The 19182-nt window shown below is 37.2% G+C and overlaps 1 protein-coding gene across 1 annotated transcript; it reads left to right on the top strand.

Moving 5' to 3' along the window:
* Nucleotides 1-805: 805 nt before the first annotated feature.
* arl8 (ADP-ribosylation factor-like 8) lies at nt 806-18615 on the top strand. Its single transcript, XM_066723389.1, has 6 exons — nt 806-1265; nt 9263-9323; nt 10704-10851; nt 12679-12762; nt 13022-13173; nt 14228-18615. The coding sequence occupies exons 1-6, from the start codon at nt 1220-1222 to the stop codon at nt 14274-14276; spliced, it is 540 nt and encodes a 179-aa protein (XP_066579486.1). The 5' UTR covers nt 806-1219; the 3' UTR covers nt 14277-18615.
* The last annotated feature ends 567 nt before the right edge of the window (nt 18616-19182 follow it).

Below are 19182 nucleotides of genomic sequence, written 5' to 3'. Positions count from 1 at the left end.
TACACATTCCAAGAAGATCAGATCAAAGATGGACAAAGTGATCAAATGGATGCCAAGAGATTTAAAATGACCTAGAAGACACCACATATAAAGATATGGGAATATGAAATAATGCTTCTGCAGGTGTGACGTGGAAACTTTGAAGCTATAGATCTGAATTTGACACATTGCTTTGGGAGGCCCCATGCAGCAGTGCATAGACATAGTCTGATAATGCTAATGCACAGTGTGTGTCACACTGAATAAACACACCAGCCCAATAATAATCATCTGGTTTAAATAAAAAAAAACGAAAAACAAATTAAACTTCCAATCTACACCACCAGAGGACAACATTTCTGTTGATTTCATGCAGACATACCATGTAACAAAAAGCAGAATAATACTTCATAACAGGCATTTGGATGAATACAATGAATGCAATTTCAGTTTCCTTTTATTTATGTTTACCATAAGTGGAAAGGGGTCCTATAGCCTATAAACTGGAGCATAATACCGATTCTTGCTGTTGAGGTGCATATTGATATTCTTATATACACTACAAGGTTAGTGTACTACTGCTTCCAATCATAATGCATAGCTGTAAGCTAAATGCAATCATTTGGATGTACAGGTGATTACTTATGTCATAGCAATGTGCCACGGCAGAAAGTCCAAAAAGAAAACATGAATGACGACCATACATAGCTGGAATGAACGTATAAACGCACAACCAGAGCCCGCACGTCACCGCTGCTCCTCTGCGCCCCCTCCGTGTGACGTCACCGGCGTGTACCCGAAACCAGCGGGGGGAGGGGGGGAGACGCCGGGAACAGCCAGCCAGCGTCGCTCCAGTGTCGGGGCGGACGTGGACGCTTGTGCGGCGTTACTTCAGTAGCCGACCCAGTCGGATCCTGCCCGTCGAGTTGGACAGATAGTTAGCGCCCGTACCTGTGCGCAGCGCAGTGTAGCCGAGGAGCAGAGCGCCGTCCGTGCGGAGCTGCCGTGGCCGCGATGTGGAGATACAGCTGCACCCAGACAAAGGGCTGACTCCAGCGGGGAACAAGAGCCTCCACACGGGGCCCCGCGTACCTAGGCCCGCTGCAGGCGAACCGGTCTCGCTGGAGGCAGTAGTACAGTAGTAGCGCGTAGACGCGTGTGAACAGGGACAGAGCAGCGATCCCGCCGCCAGTACCGACATTTTTCTCTGTTTTTGCATCCACACCTTCATTTCCAAACGATGGGGCTTATATTTGCCAAACTCTGGAGCTTCTTCTGCAATCAAGGTGAGTGTCGGTCCGCCGCGGTGATGCATGTGTTTAAAGGGATTCGGACCCGAGTCTGGCGCTGTCGCTCCGCATGCTGTGTAATAACGCGCAGATACCGTGCGGGCTCTCGTCGGACAAGTGCTGGGGTACGAGTTGTACGTGTGGTACTGCCTGGCTGTGCCCCAGAGGGCAGTGTGAGGAGGACAGGGCGGTTATGGAGAGCTGATCAATCAGACACTGTCCATTGGTGGCACATTTTGCATGCACACTCATCAACTGCAGGCTATTGGTTGTGTGCTTTAGTAGTAACCCATCGACTCCTTACTGCCGATTTAAGGGACATCATGAAAATGAGCATGTTTTGAAATACCCAAACGACTCTTATTGTAATGCAGATTCATATTGTCTCAACTTCTCTCCTATTTCATATTACATAATGCAGCATTATATCACCAAATCGCGATTTCAGGGGTGCACAATCAGATTGCAATTGTCTGCCACCGTTAAGAGACGGTGGTGGCTCCCAATACCACATATTGTCTTCACCACTGGGATATAATAATCCCACAATCACTGCTTCTGTGGGGGGGGGAGGGGGAAACAAACAAAAAACAATTATATGTAAAGAGATCAAGCGTATTTTAAAACTATGGTTTGAGATCTGGATGTCATTCTGTTGGGAGTTTAACAGTACACCTCAATGTGTGTATTTGAAACGCATATTAAATAATGGATTGTGCTGTTTTATGAGTCCTGTACTCTCAATGTACCAGAGAGCTCATTGGAGACTAGTTAAAGCAGGATCAAAATAAAAAGAAGTCAACTTGGGGGTTGAAAAGTTGCAAGTATTTGTTTTTCCATCTATATACATGGGAAAGCCAAGTGCTTTGCATTTAATTATATAGCAATGGCCAGTTCAACTCCAGAAATACTTGAATTTCTATCAACACTATCTTTGGTAATTGGAATAACTTCTCTGTAGATGGTTGGAAAAAGGTCTGTGTCAGGTGAAATGTTTCTCCATTGTAGCGCACAGATATCAGTGTGACATCTGTAGTGTATTGGTGGCTCGCATCAACCCAACTTTAAACACTGAGTTTTATTTGCACTCAAAACATGTTGGAGGCATTGCCACCCTCAGGGCGCCATCTGATCTAGGCATCTTAGAAGTAGTCTGTGTGGGGGATCACAACTCTCAAATGTAGTCTCTTAACTGGGATCTGCTCTTTCTGAGATTGTTAGATAAAGATGCATTTCTGAGGTGATCTATGTCCGTTCCTGCCGTCTACATCACTTCCTGTTGTATACCTTCACCGCACTGTTTTTCTTGATTGGGATCCATCCTGAAGCTTTTAAGTTCTTTGTACTGTAGTTTGCATGGTACTGTTACCATTACTGTCAGTGACAGATGTTGGAATTGCCCTCTAATTTGCTCCTTTCCCATCAGGATTCAGTAGTCAGCTCTCACGGTGGCAGGGGAACCTTTGTTTTGTGCTTTTGTTTGACTTTACAGGCTGCAGGCTCAAAGGATGTGACAGACGGCCTAAAGTTTAGATCTAATCACGAACAATGGTGTGTGAGAGGGCCATTCCCTTTCTCATTGTTTTCTCATTACAATATTCAGCATAAGAAACGCCCCGCCACATGCAGTGAAATGCACAGCCCAGAAGAGAATCAGCTTTGAGTGCTTAAGAACAATCAGAACTTTAGTCTTGTGAAATCTCCACCCCCCCTTGTGTTTTAGTGCTTGTCACTCTTATTGGTTTGCACTCAATGGGCTAAAAGTCCAGTTTTCCTCTGAATGATCAATGGATATGGAGACGAGAGTTTACATGCATTTAAATACAAATAAGACATTTCTGCAGAACTGTATTGAAGTATTTGACAAATCTGCTTCACTTCCTGATTCAATGGCAACCTATTGTGGACCATATTCATAAAACGTTCACTGTCAAGTTAACAAAAGTAAATTAAATTCGTGTTTTGTTTACAGTTCAATGTTTTTCCATCAACAACAAAAATAAAAAGTTTGGTTAAAACCCCAGTATGGTGGTTTGTATGTGTATAAAAAATATACAGAACATGGATAGTGAATTATCACAACCACTGTAAGCTCATATTGTACACATGAAAGTCTGCATTTTGTGATTCCTTTGCCAGTTTTTAGAGGCATGTGATTTTTTTGTTTGTTTGTTTGTTTCAGATAATTGAAAGTCTATCTGGCATATCCCAAATGGACTAAAGATAAACAGCTTGCACAGTGATTGTACAGAGAGCTGCCTGTATTACATTTGTTCATAGCCTTTTACTTGAAGCAACTGGAATTGATTTAAGTGTAATGGATGATGAGATTTAATATGAGATTATTGTTATTATTTAAGTTCCTCTGTTCTGATGGAGATATTCTACATATTTTTAATCTCATGTCTCCCATCCCATCTCATTTGACAATCTAAGATGCTTAATTTTAATAGATCACAGTGGGAGTTCTGTATACCTCTGTCAAAATGTGTTTTATATGATGATGATTTACCAGCTCATTGTTTTATACACACAATATGTTGGCATTTACCTCATCCTCTTCTTAAGGAATATGAATGTCTTTAGCGTAAAGCTTTGACTTACTTTAATATAACAAAATGTACTTTCTCAGGCATTTTTACACAGAATATGCTTGGTCTCTTTTGATAATGTTTTATGATAGAGAGAGAAATCAGTGTTTATTTGAGATCAGTTGTGTATGCATGTACGTGGATGGTATTTGTATGAATCTGGGAAAGAAAGGCCTCAGTGTTTAACAGGAAACTAGAAATATTCAGTTTGTATGCTTAAACCCCGGAGAGTCTGTTGTGAGCTACAACATTGTTTATTATGCTAACTTGGTATTTTAACTTACATTATTTTATTTGGTCAACTGTAGTTTATCAGTAAATGAAGTAGTTTTATCTGTTTCAAATAAATATGTAGGCTAGATCTCAGGAGCTACATGCATCATTTTTTGGTTGTTTGGTTGAAAATGATTCAGGCTATTAAGTAATTCAGTCTACTTTTTAATTAGATTACATTATTTAATTTGAATTACATGCAATGATATTTAACTTTTTCCAGAATCAACATTTCTCACCTAACATAAAGACAATATTCCACTGTAATGCAGTTTGGTCAATTAATTAGAAATTTGAATGCACCAAAGTGGAATATTATTCCAGTAACTTGTGCCAAAGAATGATGCACCCTGGGTTTCTTAAAATAATGTTCTCTTTGAAGGTTCTTTCTTTTGAATAATTCTTTCTAATATAGAGTAAATACTTTTATAATTGGATTACTGCCCAAGCATATCTAGAGTACTGCATGTCAAAAGGTGCTGAAAGACTGATCAGTGACATGGTGGAAAGATTTTCATTTTCAATTTTCATTCATAAGAAGGGATAAGTGTATTTTCTTGTTGTTGCAGATATTTTTGTTCTTTGCTTTATTAAATGTATCGAATGTAGTTATGCAAGTCCTCAACATATTGAACTTATTTTAGTTAAAGTAATCTTAGCCTTGCCTACTCCAAAACAATAAAAATGCATAAATAACTGTGCTCTTAGTCTTTAGTTTTTAATGGCAGCATGTTGAAGTTTTATTTGGAAATATATTTTGTGAATAATTTTATTATAATTGATCGAAATATGTTAATCCTATTCTTCAAGACAAGAACTATTCTTTAGAACCATGCTCGAGTTGTTTTAATATGATCATGGGAATTCTAAACATTCTTGTCTTATGTCATTCAAAATGAGTAAAACAATGTAATTTTATTAGAAAGATAATGATACAAGCAATATTTCTCAGAGCTCAGTTTTTGTTGAGCCAAAAAAGTTAACTTGTTTTGTTGCCTTTTGAAGAAGAGGTGTATAATGAGTTTGCATAAAACATTAATCCTGAATAACTTATTACACAAAAGAAAAGTATATTTTCTGCAAGTCCTGATAGATTATTTGTCCCCAATGTAAAGACTAATAACAACAATCTTTTATTAAAATGTCTGTTTTGCCCCGATTTTGTCCAGCTTGCACATCTGCATTTTATCAATGTCATGTGTTTAAGTCCTAGGAACAGGTTGCACTACAATTATGTAAACTACATCTGTGCTTAAAAATACAGGGTTATGAACTGTAGAGGAGAGAGAGTAGAATCAACGTTTTCTTTCTTTAAAGCCGTTTTCTTTCCTTTCTTTTTTTTGTTTGTGTGTGGACTAAAATAACTAGCCTAAAGGTCACATTATGCTGCAAAACATTATTGTAAAGATCACCATGTTGACTTAATATAGACATTCTTTTTTTTAGGAATGTTTTTAGAATGAGAAAATAAGTCATAAATCCTCTTTTTGGAAATGCAGTGGGTCTATAGTCTGTCATCTCAACACAAGTTCTTAGGACTGTAGCTTTCAGATATTTAAGCTCATTGCGACGGAACGCTTGTTTTGAAGAGATTGAAGTCTCGTCAGTGGAGCGAGACAGGATCTGTCTCTTTGCTGTGATGCATGCATGCAAATCCTGGGATGCTGACGACCTAATTCCCACAGGGTAGAGTTTAAAGGTATCTGGAGGAGGCATTTGCTTAGTCTTCGAGTGCATGAAATGTCTAATCTGTGGCTTTCCCTTAATAGCTCTAGATTACTGTCTTCAAATTCTTCCTTTATGCTCTCACAGTATCAATAAAATGTTATTAAACGATTTATGGGAGCTCTGAAGACTGCTTTGCCTGTGCTATCTTTACAAGCTTAAATGCCTCTTTAAAATATTTAATAAAATGTTGATGTCCTAAACTGTTTAATTTGAAATCATTGGCATTATGTGCAATTTTTCTTTTTATGCAGTGTTGTTGATTTTTGTTATGTAGGTGTTTATAGCGCATATGATGACAAATATTAGGGATCTCCTGTAACTAGATTGTATCACATAGCACTCTATAGAAACCCTGTGAGGGTTATTACACTCCAGGTCAGATTCCTGCTCGTGTCCAATTGCTGTAGTCAACATATATATGAAGTATCAACACCATTTATGAACTTTAAAATAGAAAATACTAGAACCTCAGCAACCCAAACCCCATATTTATGAACAGAATTGGTCAACCTCATCCCACAGTTGGACGCCGAAATATACAATCACACAGCAGTGAAATCGGGGACGTGGCAGTCAAAAATGTACGCATATACGTCGTCTTACCTAATTTCAGTCTATTGGAATATTTCCAGTTTTCTCTCAACTGTATCAGTGTTTAACAACTGATGAAAACGTATATCCTTGATGACTTCTTGTGGTTTATTGCACAATTTAGATTCAACCAAACGAATAACCGAATGACTTATTTGACCAGGGAAGAAATCGGCATCTGTGCTTGAGCTACTGTTAAAGTGAAAGGGCTGTGTTCAGCACTTTTCTTCTGCACGGTAATGTAATGGCTTTTCGAATGCAGTACTGAGTGTCTCAGTGTTCAGTCATAATCATATGTGAAAGAACAGCCATGATGTATTGTTCATGAATCCTCAGTTCTCAAGGTGTTCGTTACTCCAAGGTCATACTGTATATTTGAAAATAGATCTTGCTTGTACAGACGTGTACTGTTTGTTCTCTTGTATCTCAAGTGTGACCCACCAGCTCTAATGTAGCACGGACTTCCTTGCACTGTATGTGTATCTGTGGTTATAAAATTCAAGCTGGAGATATTTTAATCTCTGTCAAGGGTGGCTTGACAGGAAAGTCTTTGAGTGCTTTGAGAAATGTTTAGGACTGTTGATCTAGTAACATTTTTCTTTCAAGTTTTACTTCATGGAAATTCTGTTCTGGATGGGATTACTTCTTTAGCTGTGTGAAATGAGTTTGCAATTAGGCTGTCATACAATTTGTCAGTTCCTTGAAAGGAGATTCCTATTTAGTTTTCATTAAATGCGGAAATAGACGACAAATGTATACCTTCAAATATATTGACTAATCTTATTAATAGATTTTTTATTTTCTCCTTCATGTTCTCCTTATTTATCTTTACTTTTTTTGAAGTTGCCCTTGTAGTAGGAGAGTTGATTTAGTGTAAAATGTTTTAATTACTTGGTGGCATTGGTAAAGTTATTTCTGTATAGCCTGGGTTCTTGTTTTCCTCAAGACCTATGAAAATATGTATGGTAAACACAGTGATCTAAAAATAAGACATGCTTTATTGTGGCAGTATAAGCTTAATACTTGTTTATTTTTGTAAGCAAGAATGATAGCATTGCATACAGATCTGTATATATATAAAGAGGATATATTGCATAAATGGTTCTTGTGTGTCTTAGGATTGAAAATGGACAGCATTTCCTTATGTAGATTTAATGACTACTCTACTGAGCACTTTTTATACTAGAAAATTCTTCAAAATACAATTTAGGAACCGTACACTACTGAATAGTTTATTTTATTTTTATAGAATGAATCCCAACATGAATGATACATAGGCCTAAAATGTACCAGTTCTTGTTTATTGTTGCACATTATTTGTTTAGGGAGCTGAACACATCTGTCCGAGTGCTTGTTTTGTTAATTCAGTGTATGTTTATTCCTCTCAGTTTTAGTTTTCCTTCCATAGAGGAAGACATTCATGACACCAGACAAGCCCTTTTGTTCTGATATTTCCTTTTGGGTTTGGAACAAAGAATGATCACCAAATTAGAGATGGCTTGTTTGTCATTTTAAACTGTTTAGAATAGATATTTTCTTTCTAGAATAGAGTGTACAAGTATTTTGACTCGCTGCCAAGACCCCCATTCTCCTTTAGGAAGGACTAAGCAAACATCCGCTGACCTACAAGCTGTTAAAGCCATCCGCTATTTGCACCGCCAGTCCAGAATGGAAACTATGCATCCGTCACATCAGGTGCAGGGTTTTGATGTAGATGGAACAGCTAACACCTGAACCTGAGACGCCACAGGGCTCGATTTACTGCGGAGAGCCGAGTTATCCCCAGCTGGCATTCAGCCTCTCGCCCACGGCTACAGTTGTGTGCACGCCCACCAGGAATGCCTGACCAGAGCTAACAATGGTACAAGCGGGGTTTGAGAAGCAGAACTAATTTCTGTTTACTTAATTTAATCCTTGTTTTGAAATTGGCACCACATAGCAATCGTTATGGACTGCATATGAAATAGAAAATGCTTTACTTTTCCGGCTTCAATGAAACAACAGCCGATTTCAAATTGACCTGGTATAATCTTGCAACCCTTCCCCCATACTTGCCCGCCGACCACAGTCAAGTTGCTGCTGCTTACTTTTAAACATCTTAGTCTGGTAAACAACAATTTCTCAAACCCTTTCACTGACGAATAAAGCCGCTATATTAGGGATCTGGGAAGCTAGATGGTTGAGAGCTTTGAGAGGGGGGAATGATGAATTTGCAATGCATGAGCATCAAAGAAACAAAGTTGCCAGAGTCCATATGAGTGTTAACGCTGGTACTGTAACAAGCGTATAAACTTTAACACTTTTTTTTAATGCAAATGTCAATTTTCTGTGTACATAATCTTTTCTGATTATAGGGATTATGCTGGTAGGGAAGTATCAAATGGAATATCATCACTGGATAAAAATGTGTTCGTTCTGGGTTTCATTTTAATCAGTGACGATCTTTCACAATATGATTTCCAAGTACTTTATCCATCAGAGAGAACAATATGATTTAATATACAGTATAGAACATATAAGGTAGCCACATTTGTAATTGCCTGTTGAAGTCATAAAGCAAACCTGAGATTTTCCATTACAGGTCAAAGTCAAGGACATGCACTTTTAATGTCATGCAGTGTCTTTTTCTAATCTAATTTTCTTAATGATTTTCAATGAAAGGAACCTAAACCCACATCTCTACCCCCTAGGAATAGATCCTGCGGACTCCGGCAGATTAATGTGCAACCTCAAACTGTGATGCTATATAATTTATACATTTGTTTGTTTAAGTTTACTTAGTCTAATTGTTTTGTTTTCCCCCCAATGTAGAACATAAGGTGATCATCGTTGGACTGGATAATGCCGGGAAGACCACAATCCTTTACCAGTTGTGAGTGATTTTGACCGTTTCTAAACTTTGGGAAGTGAAACAAGTCAGTCTTAATCTCTGTATTTGCTTTTAAAGCATAAACATGACTGATTTAAGTTTTATTTATTTATATTTAATGAGGCAAAGTACCAGTTATATCTGTCAGTTATATCTTTCTATGAATCTACATACAGGCAAAAAATGCACATACTGTGCTTTCCAATTTAAACAGTTGTTACACAAGCTTATATTTGCACCTTTGTTGTGCAGTGAGGCAAGGTAACAATGAATGTAAGTCAATTCTAAAGACGTGTACCTGTTTCTCCCTTTCTTCTTTAAAATAATAACACAGGAGGGAATTGTGATGGCAATACAACAGTATCCTCTATTTGATTTAATGTTGCCTTTGTCCTTCATATTAAAGTACCAACACAAGCTAACTCCCTCAGTTGTTTGTGTTGTGCATTTACATGTATTGTGGCTGGTTTCCTTGCCAATAGCTTGTGGCTTGCTAAACCACATTGTTTGTGGAGTAACTCCCAACCATGTAATTCATTGCCAAAACTGTATTGAGAAATTTGTGGTTAGAATTGAAAGGCAAGAATTCATTGTTTACAAATATCTTTGAATTAAATGATGTACAGCTGAGCTAAAAATGCAGTAATGAACAGCATCTACTCAATAGCATTGGGACATTTTTGAATTTGACGGCTGCCCGGAGGACCTTCAGTATTTAATTCCAACAGTATCTAGTGTTAATAGTTAGTATTTCATTAGCACCAATATGGTATTTTATAGGTAATGGTATGATTGGCAGTTAAATGCTCCTAAAACAAATGTATTTTGTTCAAGGTGATTTTAATATTGCAGAAAGTGAAGGTACTGTTGTTGATATTCATTTATTTAATAATGAAAGACTTTTAAATGTAATATAGTATAATATATGTGTAATTTTGCCATCAACACATTAACAAGATTAGACCAAAAACTACTTGCAAATAACTGCTAGCAATGATTGGCTGTGGTTGTGGTTGTGAAACCCCTGCCTATTGGTGGAAAATATTAGAATTTCCAGGTGATTTATTTATGTATTTCGTGTTTTGTTTTTGTTTCTTATCTGTTGTCAATTGTTTGGTCAAATCATTTTATATTTTGAGGAACAGACTTCAAAATGGGCATAATCTTCTAATATGCTTTCAGCAGGGTTTTACATGGTAAATTGAAAACCATATCTTATAATAAGGACCTATTAAACACTAATGTAATTTTAAAGGTTATTTCAGGTGACCCTGAAATTCTCTGCTTAGTACAAAACCCATACAGTTTCTTTGTACAAATCCTGTCAGCCTGTTGCTGGTTAAATCGATCCATTTAATTGTAATCCTCTACACCTCTTTCTAGCTTGATGAATGAAGTGGTTCACACATCACCCACAATAGGAAGCAATGTTGAAGAAATAGTGGTGAAGAACACCCATTTCCTCATGTGGGATATTGGCGGACAAGAATCGCTCCGGTCCTCCTGGAATACCTATTACTCCAACACAGAGGTAAGTGATGGTACAGAAGAATGCACCAGAAAACAACAGGTTCTATTCCTCAAATGTTTGACTATTTTCCATCATGTGTATCCTGTGGCTCAGCAGCAGTTCCTATGTTTACCTGAGTTTTATTTTGCTTTTTTATTCAAATATTTTCTTCTTTCAGTCTTGTTGTAAAATCTTTTTTGTCCTGGCTTCTACCTGGTCCTGTCTCGTGTGTATTATCTTAAGTATCTTTGAATGTATTATCCTATTGTTTGATAAGTGAAAGCAAACCTCCCTAAATAAACCGTCCTGACACCTTTCTAGGCATTCAGAAAATTGCCCGCCTTTTGAGATTGATGGATAACAATGTACTGTAATCCACACCCTTTGAATGCTTTAAATCTGCCTTTTTGTCTGCATAGAAGGGTGCATCTGTGCTGCATGGTCACGTGGCAGACAGGTGGTGTTATGAAATGTCTGTCACACACGCAATCCTTTTTTTCATAGAGAACATCTTCCTATTGAGGTTGCATTTTAATAAGCACTTTGTAAAAGAAAATAAGGTCCAGGAGCAAACAATGCCAAGCATAGATTTGTATATAATATCTTACTGGCTTCATCAATTTATTTTGTTGTAACTGTGATGAACTCTGAATGACTAAATTGGATCAATTACTTAATTAGTTTGTTAAGGTCCTTTCCTGAACTCGTCTTTAAAGCAATAAAATGTTGCATACCCTGGCTTTTAAGATTCAGAGCTTGGGCTTCAATCTAGAGCCATGTCTCGTGCTAATGATTTCATATCTATTCATGTTATGGTTTGCTGGAGAGCGCTCAGATTTGTAGGTGTATTTCTATTTGTCTACCTGTATTTAACTTGTAATTTGTCTGTTTATGAAAAACAATCCATAATAATGGGGTGTAGTTAAGCAATTTGCTAGCTAATTGATTTGTAAACCTTTGTATATAGTTAGAAATAGTTTTTACTCTTATTGTAGGCCCATAACAAGAAAAACATAAACTAGGACTAGGTTTTGTTTGCATTTAGAAGTATACTCTAAGATTAAACTCCAGTTACAGCCATGGGCAATATTTGTATTGGCTTTTATTTATTTTGTCTGTAATGCATGAAAGTACAACATACATTTAAACCGAATGCATATAAGTGTAATCAGCCATTTTTGTTAATCAAGAAACTGCCTATGAACCACTTCCCAGTCATTTTCAAATGAACTAGTAGTGCCAAAAGCCTGGGCCTTTTTATATGGAAGAAATAAAGGCAGTCCCTGTGAGACTATATTAATCAGAAATGTTATCCCATCATCTGCCATATTCCCAGTGTGTGGCTGTGCTTGTAATTGACAATGACTGATGTAGGTGGTTGTGTTTGCAGCAAATGTATAGTGAGCATAATCCCTAATAGATGTTGTCAGAAGGGAGAACAAAAGTTTTGCTAAGCAGCGTTTTACTTGGAGAGGAGCAGCTGCCGTTTTTATTCAGAGCACAAATGGCATTAGCACTGGAGGGCTTGAAAGGTTAGAGGAACAAAGATGTATGTATGGAAAAGGTCAGGGCCAACTTCAATGGTGTTCGGCAGGATGAAGAAAGTAGAATAATGGTCGCCGCTTCCTGTAGACAAAACCGATTTACTGTTCAAACATTTGCAATCTGTTCAATTCCCGATTCCTCATTTGGACACCACAGTTAGAAGTTCACTGCAATCAGAACTGACATTTATGTGATGTCAAATAGTCCCTCCGTGGGGAAAGAAAGCCATTATTGTTTACCGAGAATGAAAGCCGTGACCCGAGACAGCTGTTGCATTTATTTTACGTTTCCATTGCTTTTCAGTTCATCATCTTGGTTGTGGACAGCACTGATCGAGAACGGTTATCTATCACAAAGGAGGAGCTGTACCGAATGTTGGCACACGAGGTAACTTGTGAACCCTCTCGTTCGCTTTAGTTTTATTTAAATTTTAAATTAACAAATCTGTGCTAATTCAGAGCAGCAATCAATTACTATACATCTGTAACTATATAATTTGTCCTGACTTCTACTAATGTTAAACATAAAATCTGTATTGTACAACCATTTTTTCCTCAGTCTTTAACACAGCATATTGAAGCAGTGTTTGGACAGATCCAGCCTTTTCTAACTCTCCTTTCTTATTTTTTTTGCGTTTCTCCCTCAGGATCTACGAAAGGCAGCTGTTCTGATTTTTGCAAATAAACAGGATATGAAGGGCTGCATGTCAGCTGCTGACATTTCAAAGTATCTCACCCTAAGCTCCATCAAAGATCACCCATGGCATATTCAGTCCTGCTGTGCTCTTACAGGTGAAGGGTGAGTATCATTCACAACAACAAAACGCAGGCATTTACAAAGATTATACACCCTTAGTTTGATGTCTGTGTTTGGAGGCTGGTAAAGAGCCATGACAGTAGAATTAGGGTATAACATCTTTTCAAGTGGTGTGGTTGGATTTGTGTTTTGGTTATTGCGGTATTCATTGAGCAATCCCTGCTTGGTCCTTTTTGTTGAGTTGATTGTTTAAATTGTAATCCATCATTATAAACTATTTGAACCCTCCTGTCTGCATATTGGTGCCTTGAATCTGTGGGATCTAATATCTTTCCTAAAAAAGGACCCATTTTTAAGTACCACCATAAAAGGAGTTTTGTATTTGCAGGTTAAGAGGCTAAGCCTAGGCAACCATCCTAACTGACTTGCTGCCACTTCTCATTTGGCTTATACATATTTCCTGTCCCGGTCCTTACCAGACACAAACTTCTTTAGCTTGTGTTATCTGATGATGTCAGGCATCCTGTCAGCGTCACTCCAGGATATTTTCATTACTCAGTGCAAAGTAATGCTCTCGCTTTTGATTGAATTTCATTGTCCTATAGCACAAAAACATCTGGCTTCATGCAGTTACATTTTTCCTCTAGGACTTTGCTGTAATACACTTAGAAGTTCCTTCTTCCTTGACACTAGTTTATCCCACAGCTGTTCAATAAATTTTGAGCTCTGATCTTGGAATGACCTTGAGAATAAGAGGAATCTACAGTCAACATCTTTCCAAAGACTAAACATTACACTGCTTAACTCCAGAGATCAGCTTTGTTTTAGTTTTTTTGTACTTTTCATGCTTTTGTTGCCTTACGTTACCTGTGAATTCATTTCATGCCGGTTTTTCCCTGTGTGTATATTTATTTTAATCTTGTCTAAATATTCTTGGAAAGAGATTTTAATCTCAAACTGTAGATTTTGCAAAATAACAAACTGAGGCAAGCTAATTTTGTACCGCAAAAGGTGACTGTAACTGTGAGTAGTTATGATAGTTTACATTTTTTTTATGATTGAATTTAATATAAATTCTAATACTTTCTTTTTTCAGTTTATGCCAAGGCTTGGAGTGGATGACCTGCAGAGTTGGACTGAGATAACTGCTTGTCATCCTCAAGATGGACTGCCTATTTATTCTACCTAAATGGATGATGTTCTGGTACCTGTAGCTGCAGAAGTAGCTACTTTTAATTTATCAACATGAACCTCTCCAAGCAACACTTGAATAAAGTGATGCTGCACTGGAAACTCCACTTACCTTCATGAACTACCATTCTTCTGTGCTGGATGGACGTTGAAGCATATTTTTATTTCCTAAAAGTATTAACGCATTAAAGGGTGGTTCTCCCTGTCTGTACACCATGTTGCTGTTACATCTGATGGCCTGTGGACTAGAGCTGTTACAGTAAAGTCCAAATGGATGTTTACAAATTGCAGGAATTCTCGTTTAGCAAGCATTGCCCATGTGTACTCTGTTGGAAACTCATTTTAAGGTCTTTTTACAACAATAATTAAGTGTGAATGATGTATGGAAACCCTTAAACACAAATCAAGGATATGATCTTTCAGTGAAACATAGGACATTTATAATAGGCTAAATTGGTCAATGGTGATCTATATTTTGTTATACTCATTTAAACTTGATTTATGATAGAAGAAAAAATACATGCTTTAGAAAGCAACCAGTTTTGGAAACCATCAACCTTTCCTGCATTAACCTGTACTGTGCATGACTTGAACAGGAGGTTAAAGTTCCTGGAGGTCATTGGCCTGTTTTCATAACAGCTCAGTATTTGCTGTACCAGGCGATTATGAAGGAGCTGCCTTTTTGTTTTTATTCAAGTAGAGCACGTTAGAAATTAGTGGTATTCGGGGAAATCCCAGCACAGTGTTGGTGGTTGAATAACAGCAATGCCGGTACCCTCTGTACTGTCTGCTGCTGTTTTTCTATGGGGTGAAATACATTCCTGACCTCTCCATGCCTGATTAAAAGACTGCATTATACTGATAACAACTGCATGGAACGTTATGCATTCAATTTTCCCTTTTTATATCATGCAACCGATGCTGCTTTCAGCTTCCTTCATGTGTAGCTTCTTAGGAAACATGCTAAACAAAGCATAAGGCCTTTAAAAAAGGCACTACTTGAAACTAGTGGCCCTTCTTCCCGAAGACCATTTTGCAGTGTTATGAGCTGAATATTTCGGTGCAATCAGCCACTCACGTGTTGTTCTTGTGTACAAACTTAAAGGGCACCTTCAGTATAATAGCCTGCTATACACAAGCACTGTGAACTTATGAAAAGAGAGAGAACCCACCAGGTATTGCAATCATTAGGAGAAAGTTCCATGTTTAATCTGAAATGAGGAAATGTATTTTTGATGCACAGGACACCATGAGAATATGAGATTGGATCCATGTGTATTGTTGTATTACCTACTATGTTTAATATTCAGAAATTCAACCTTGTGGATACTTGTTTATTTACACTAGTGAACAGGTAAATTCATTAATTCTATATTTTTTATATATATATTTTATATGAGACACACTGAAAGGGTATTAAGTGCTTTTTAGTCTGACGAGACAGTAAGCGTGTAGTGCACGGACAGTCTTCAATGGGATACGGAAAACTGCTTCTGTTGTCTGTTACGAAATGTTCTGGAAACATCTGTGTGTCTGTGAGCTGCTGTACTAAAGTGTGTCGATTTTCCATGCTGGACAGATGTTGCTGGATGCATATAGCAAGTATTACATTTGAATGCGAAGTAGGTTTGGTAGTTTTTATTTGCCCACCAGCAATTGTGTTTACTAACATGAACACAACATCTAAAAGAAAGTAAAAAGCTTTTATAAAGCCATTTTTTCCGAGCAAATTCAACAGGATATTCTTACAAAGTCTAATGTTATCATTAATGAGAGTAAATGCAGATCCGTACATGATTACAGACTTTGTGTGTCGACCAGAAGGAACTCCGGGTCTAAGCAGTCTGCTTTCAAATCCAAAGTTCTCTTCAGATATGCAGTTTTTTAATCAGTCGAAAGAGAACGACTTGATTAGAAAGGTTTCAAAATGCATTTCCCTTGAGAGAGAAAACCCCGAACAAGAGAATGTTTACCCCGATGTTGACATTGAGGGCTAGATGTTAGAATGAACTAGAATTTATGTGTTCCGCCGATGTGTCCAAACTAAATTATTTTCCACACTGCCAGCGCTGTCCTCAGTCAGTCATAACCGTAATCGCGACCTTCACCCCAAATCCACAGCCTGTTACTAAAGCCAAGAGGGGGGATACAACAGTTTTATCTTTGACTTTAGTCCTGGAGGGCTGCATGGTGATCTTGATTTCAATCATGACTTAAAGAAAATTAGTTACTGACTGAACCGTTTTAAAGAGCTAGTGTTTCCAGGTCATTAGTCAATGAAGATATTGCGCCAACTATACCTATATTTGGCCTTATTTGTTTTTGTTTTGTTGTACTTTTGCTTTTAACTTTCTTTTCAGCTGACTTTAAGTGATGAATGTCCTGACGTTTATATCACTTTTTTTGTATTTTTTTTTTAAATACATTTTTTATTATTATTATTAGAGCATATATTTTAAAGTCTTGTATTTGAACTTGTCTTTGTTTTCTTAAAAGGCCGAAATAAGCCCACCGGATTATGTCATCATTCTAGAGGGGGCGACTGAGCTTTTACTTTTGTACCTCATTTCTTAAATGCCCAATATGAGTTGGATCAAACTTAAAATTATTTGTGAAATATTTGTTGTGTGAAGCAAGAATACAGGTTCATGTTCTTAGCTGGAAATTACAGGAATAGAAAGCCTATATTTTCATCTATACACTTTTAAGAATATAAGGAAGAAGGGTTTGTTGGATATTTAAAAGAAACAAAATGCAGCTTGTTTATATAGTAGGAGCAAAAAAACTTTATAAATATCTCGATGCATTTACAAGACAATTTGACAAACTTGAAAACCTTCAATGCAATACATGGTGCTTCGAGCATAGTGAATCTGTGCTATTGTTACATGATATTTGACTGCATAAAGCAGTCGAGTCATGAGAGAAAAACAAGAACCTCATCAGTTTGTAATCAGTTTTATTACAGTGTTTTAATTTCCCAACTGAAAGTGATTTATTAGGATCCGCTAGGCATGGGTTTTTTATTACAGGAAATGCTTGAGAATATTAAAGTTCAACTTCTTATTGATAACTTTCTTGCTCACGATGAAATGCATTTCAGCATGATAATATTGGCTTTAGGTTGAGAGTGTCTGATACTGTTCTAGCGATTCTTGTTGACATATATTAATCTTGCTATGGATATTCAGTTTGTATATTGTACAGAGTGATGAAGAGCGTTTTTAACACTGAAATAAAGTGGAAGATCAGACCTGTTAAAGCCCAAGAAAATTATTTGATTTGAACTACTTATAGTTAATGCATTCCTCCTGTGTTTTCTGGTTGACCATTTCAGTTTGGTTGTTGCAGAGCTGCCCGATTACTGTTATTTCTGTAAAATGCATAGACCTGCATTCTCATTTGAGGTGTGAAGAATATAGGGTACTTTTCCTAATTTTGAAGACTCCTATGGTGCTGAATATTAATTGTATACATTTAGAGGATCTATGCATGTTGGAGTAATATGTTTTGGGGACAAATAAGCACAGAAGCTATTACGAATTTTTACTTTGCATTTGTATTGAATACCCCACAGATTCATTGTTAAATGTTGAAAACTGAATTCTCAATACAACTTACTTGCAGAAAATGTGCTTCATGAATGCAACTATACCTTCCTGCTCTGTAGAAGCCCATACATTTGGAAATCTCATTAACACATTCAATTAGATTGCATCTTTCAATAATCTTCTCAATTACATCAGTGAATTTATATATTTTATATCAATATGTATAATTGTGCATAGTTCTCTTCTCGAAGTGTCTAAGTTATATATGAGAAAAACAATAGTTTCAGCTTGGTCACTGAATTATGAACAAGGTATATACATTTTTTTTTTCTTCAAATGAAGGCAAGGAAACCACAAACCCATACTGGTTTATACCTGCCTTATTTTACATTCAGCATAAATTGTTTTATATAAACTGTACTGCACCTGAATTCAAAGTTTATAAACATTGCATGTAGGTTTGGCTCAGTTGGCTAATTTTCTCTCTCTTAGAAATGCAATGTTTGAATCATTACAAAATTGGATGATCCCAATATGTGTCTCAGATACACCTGTGCCTCTGCAGCCTTTAACAAAATACTTGTTTTATCTCTAGTAACTTACCCTCATACTCCTCATTTGTTCATGAACGTATTTGTTTCTGTCGCACCAGCAAAGCACAGCATAAGATAAGCTCTCAATCTCTGTCCACTGTCACAGAATTTCTATGCTGTAAAATTAAAGCATTCTGTTCTTTATATTCCTTCAGTGTGAATTGTTTGTAATATGTACATTCATTTGTTGTTGGCAGCGGCCAAGCGGTGAAAAATTCAAAACAACCCCAATTAAAAACAACCTGAGAGAAAATTACATACCTGTCCAACTCTATTTGAAATGATCAGTTCAGTATTCTTTGCCCATTGCAGAATAAACGTTTTATTTCAATGATTAGTATTACTACTACTACTTTTCTATATTTATTTAGTAAGTCACTTAGCAGACAACTTTATCCAAAGCAATTACTAGAATACATTCCGCTTCACATTACAGTGACTAGACCAAATTATACGTCCTGTCCTCAGAGACGGGGAGGCCGCAGTGTAACCAACCCCAGGCTGAGCGCAGTCCTGAACACAGACGAGCTCCTCGCCAACACTCATCTCGGACCCCCCAGCTCAGCTCAGCTCAGCGCCCCAGTTGGGGAGCCACAGTCTGGGACACATCCGTATTTTACAAAACTATATACAACATTTTTTTCTGTGTGAAAAGCTTTGGAAGCCTGACAGTGTACAACCAGCGCTGGGGAACTTCACTTGGCATTGCCTGAGGG

Source organism: Amia ocellicauda, chromosome 2 (assembly GCF_036373705.1).
Source record: "Amia ocellicauda isolate fAmiCal2 chromosome 2, fAmiCal2.hap1, whole genome shotgun sequence".
Classification (NCBI taxonomy): Eukaryota; Metazoa; Chordata; class Actinopteri; order Amiiformes; family Amiidae; genus Amia; species Amia ocellicauda.
Note: the sequence above shows the minus strand (reverse complement) of the source record. Positions and strands in the feature narration are given on the sequence as shown.

What these genes read in the sequence shown, in the direction of transcription:
- arl8 (XM_066723389.1), top strand. Translation starts at nt 1,220, where the DNA reads ATGGGGCTTATATTTGCCAAACTCTGGAGCTTCTTCTGCAATCAAG. An exon ending in ACCACAATCCTTTACCAGTT is followed by an intron (nt 9,324 to 10,703) that starts GTGAGTGATTTT and finishes ACCTCTTTCTAG; the next exon opens with CTTGATGAATGAAGTGGTTC. An exon ending in CCTATTACTCCAACACAGAG is followed by an intron (nt 10,852 to 12,678) that starts GTAAGTGATGGT and finishes ATTGCTTTTCAG; the next exon opens with TTCATCATCTTGGTTGTGGA.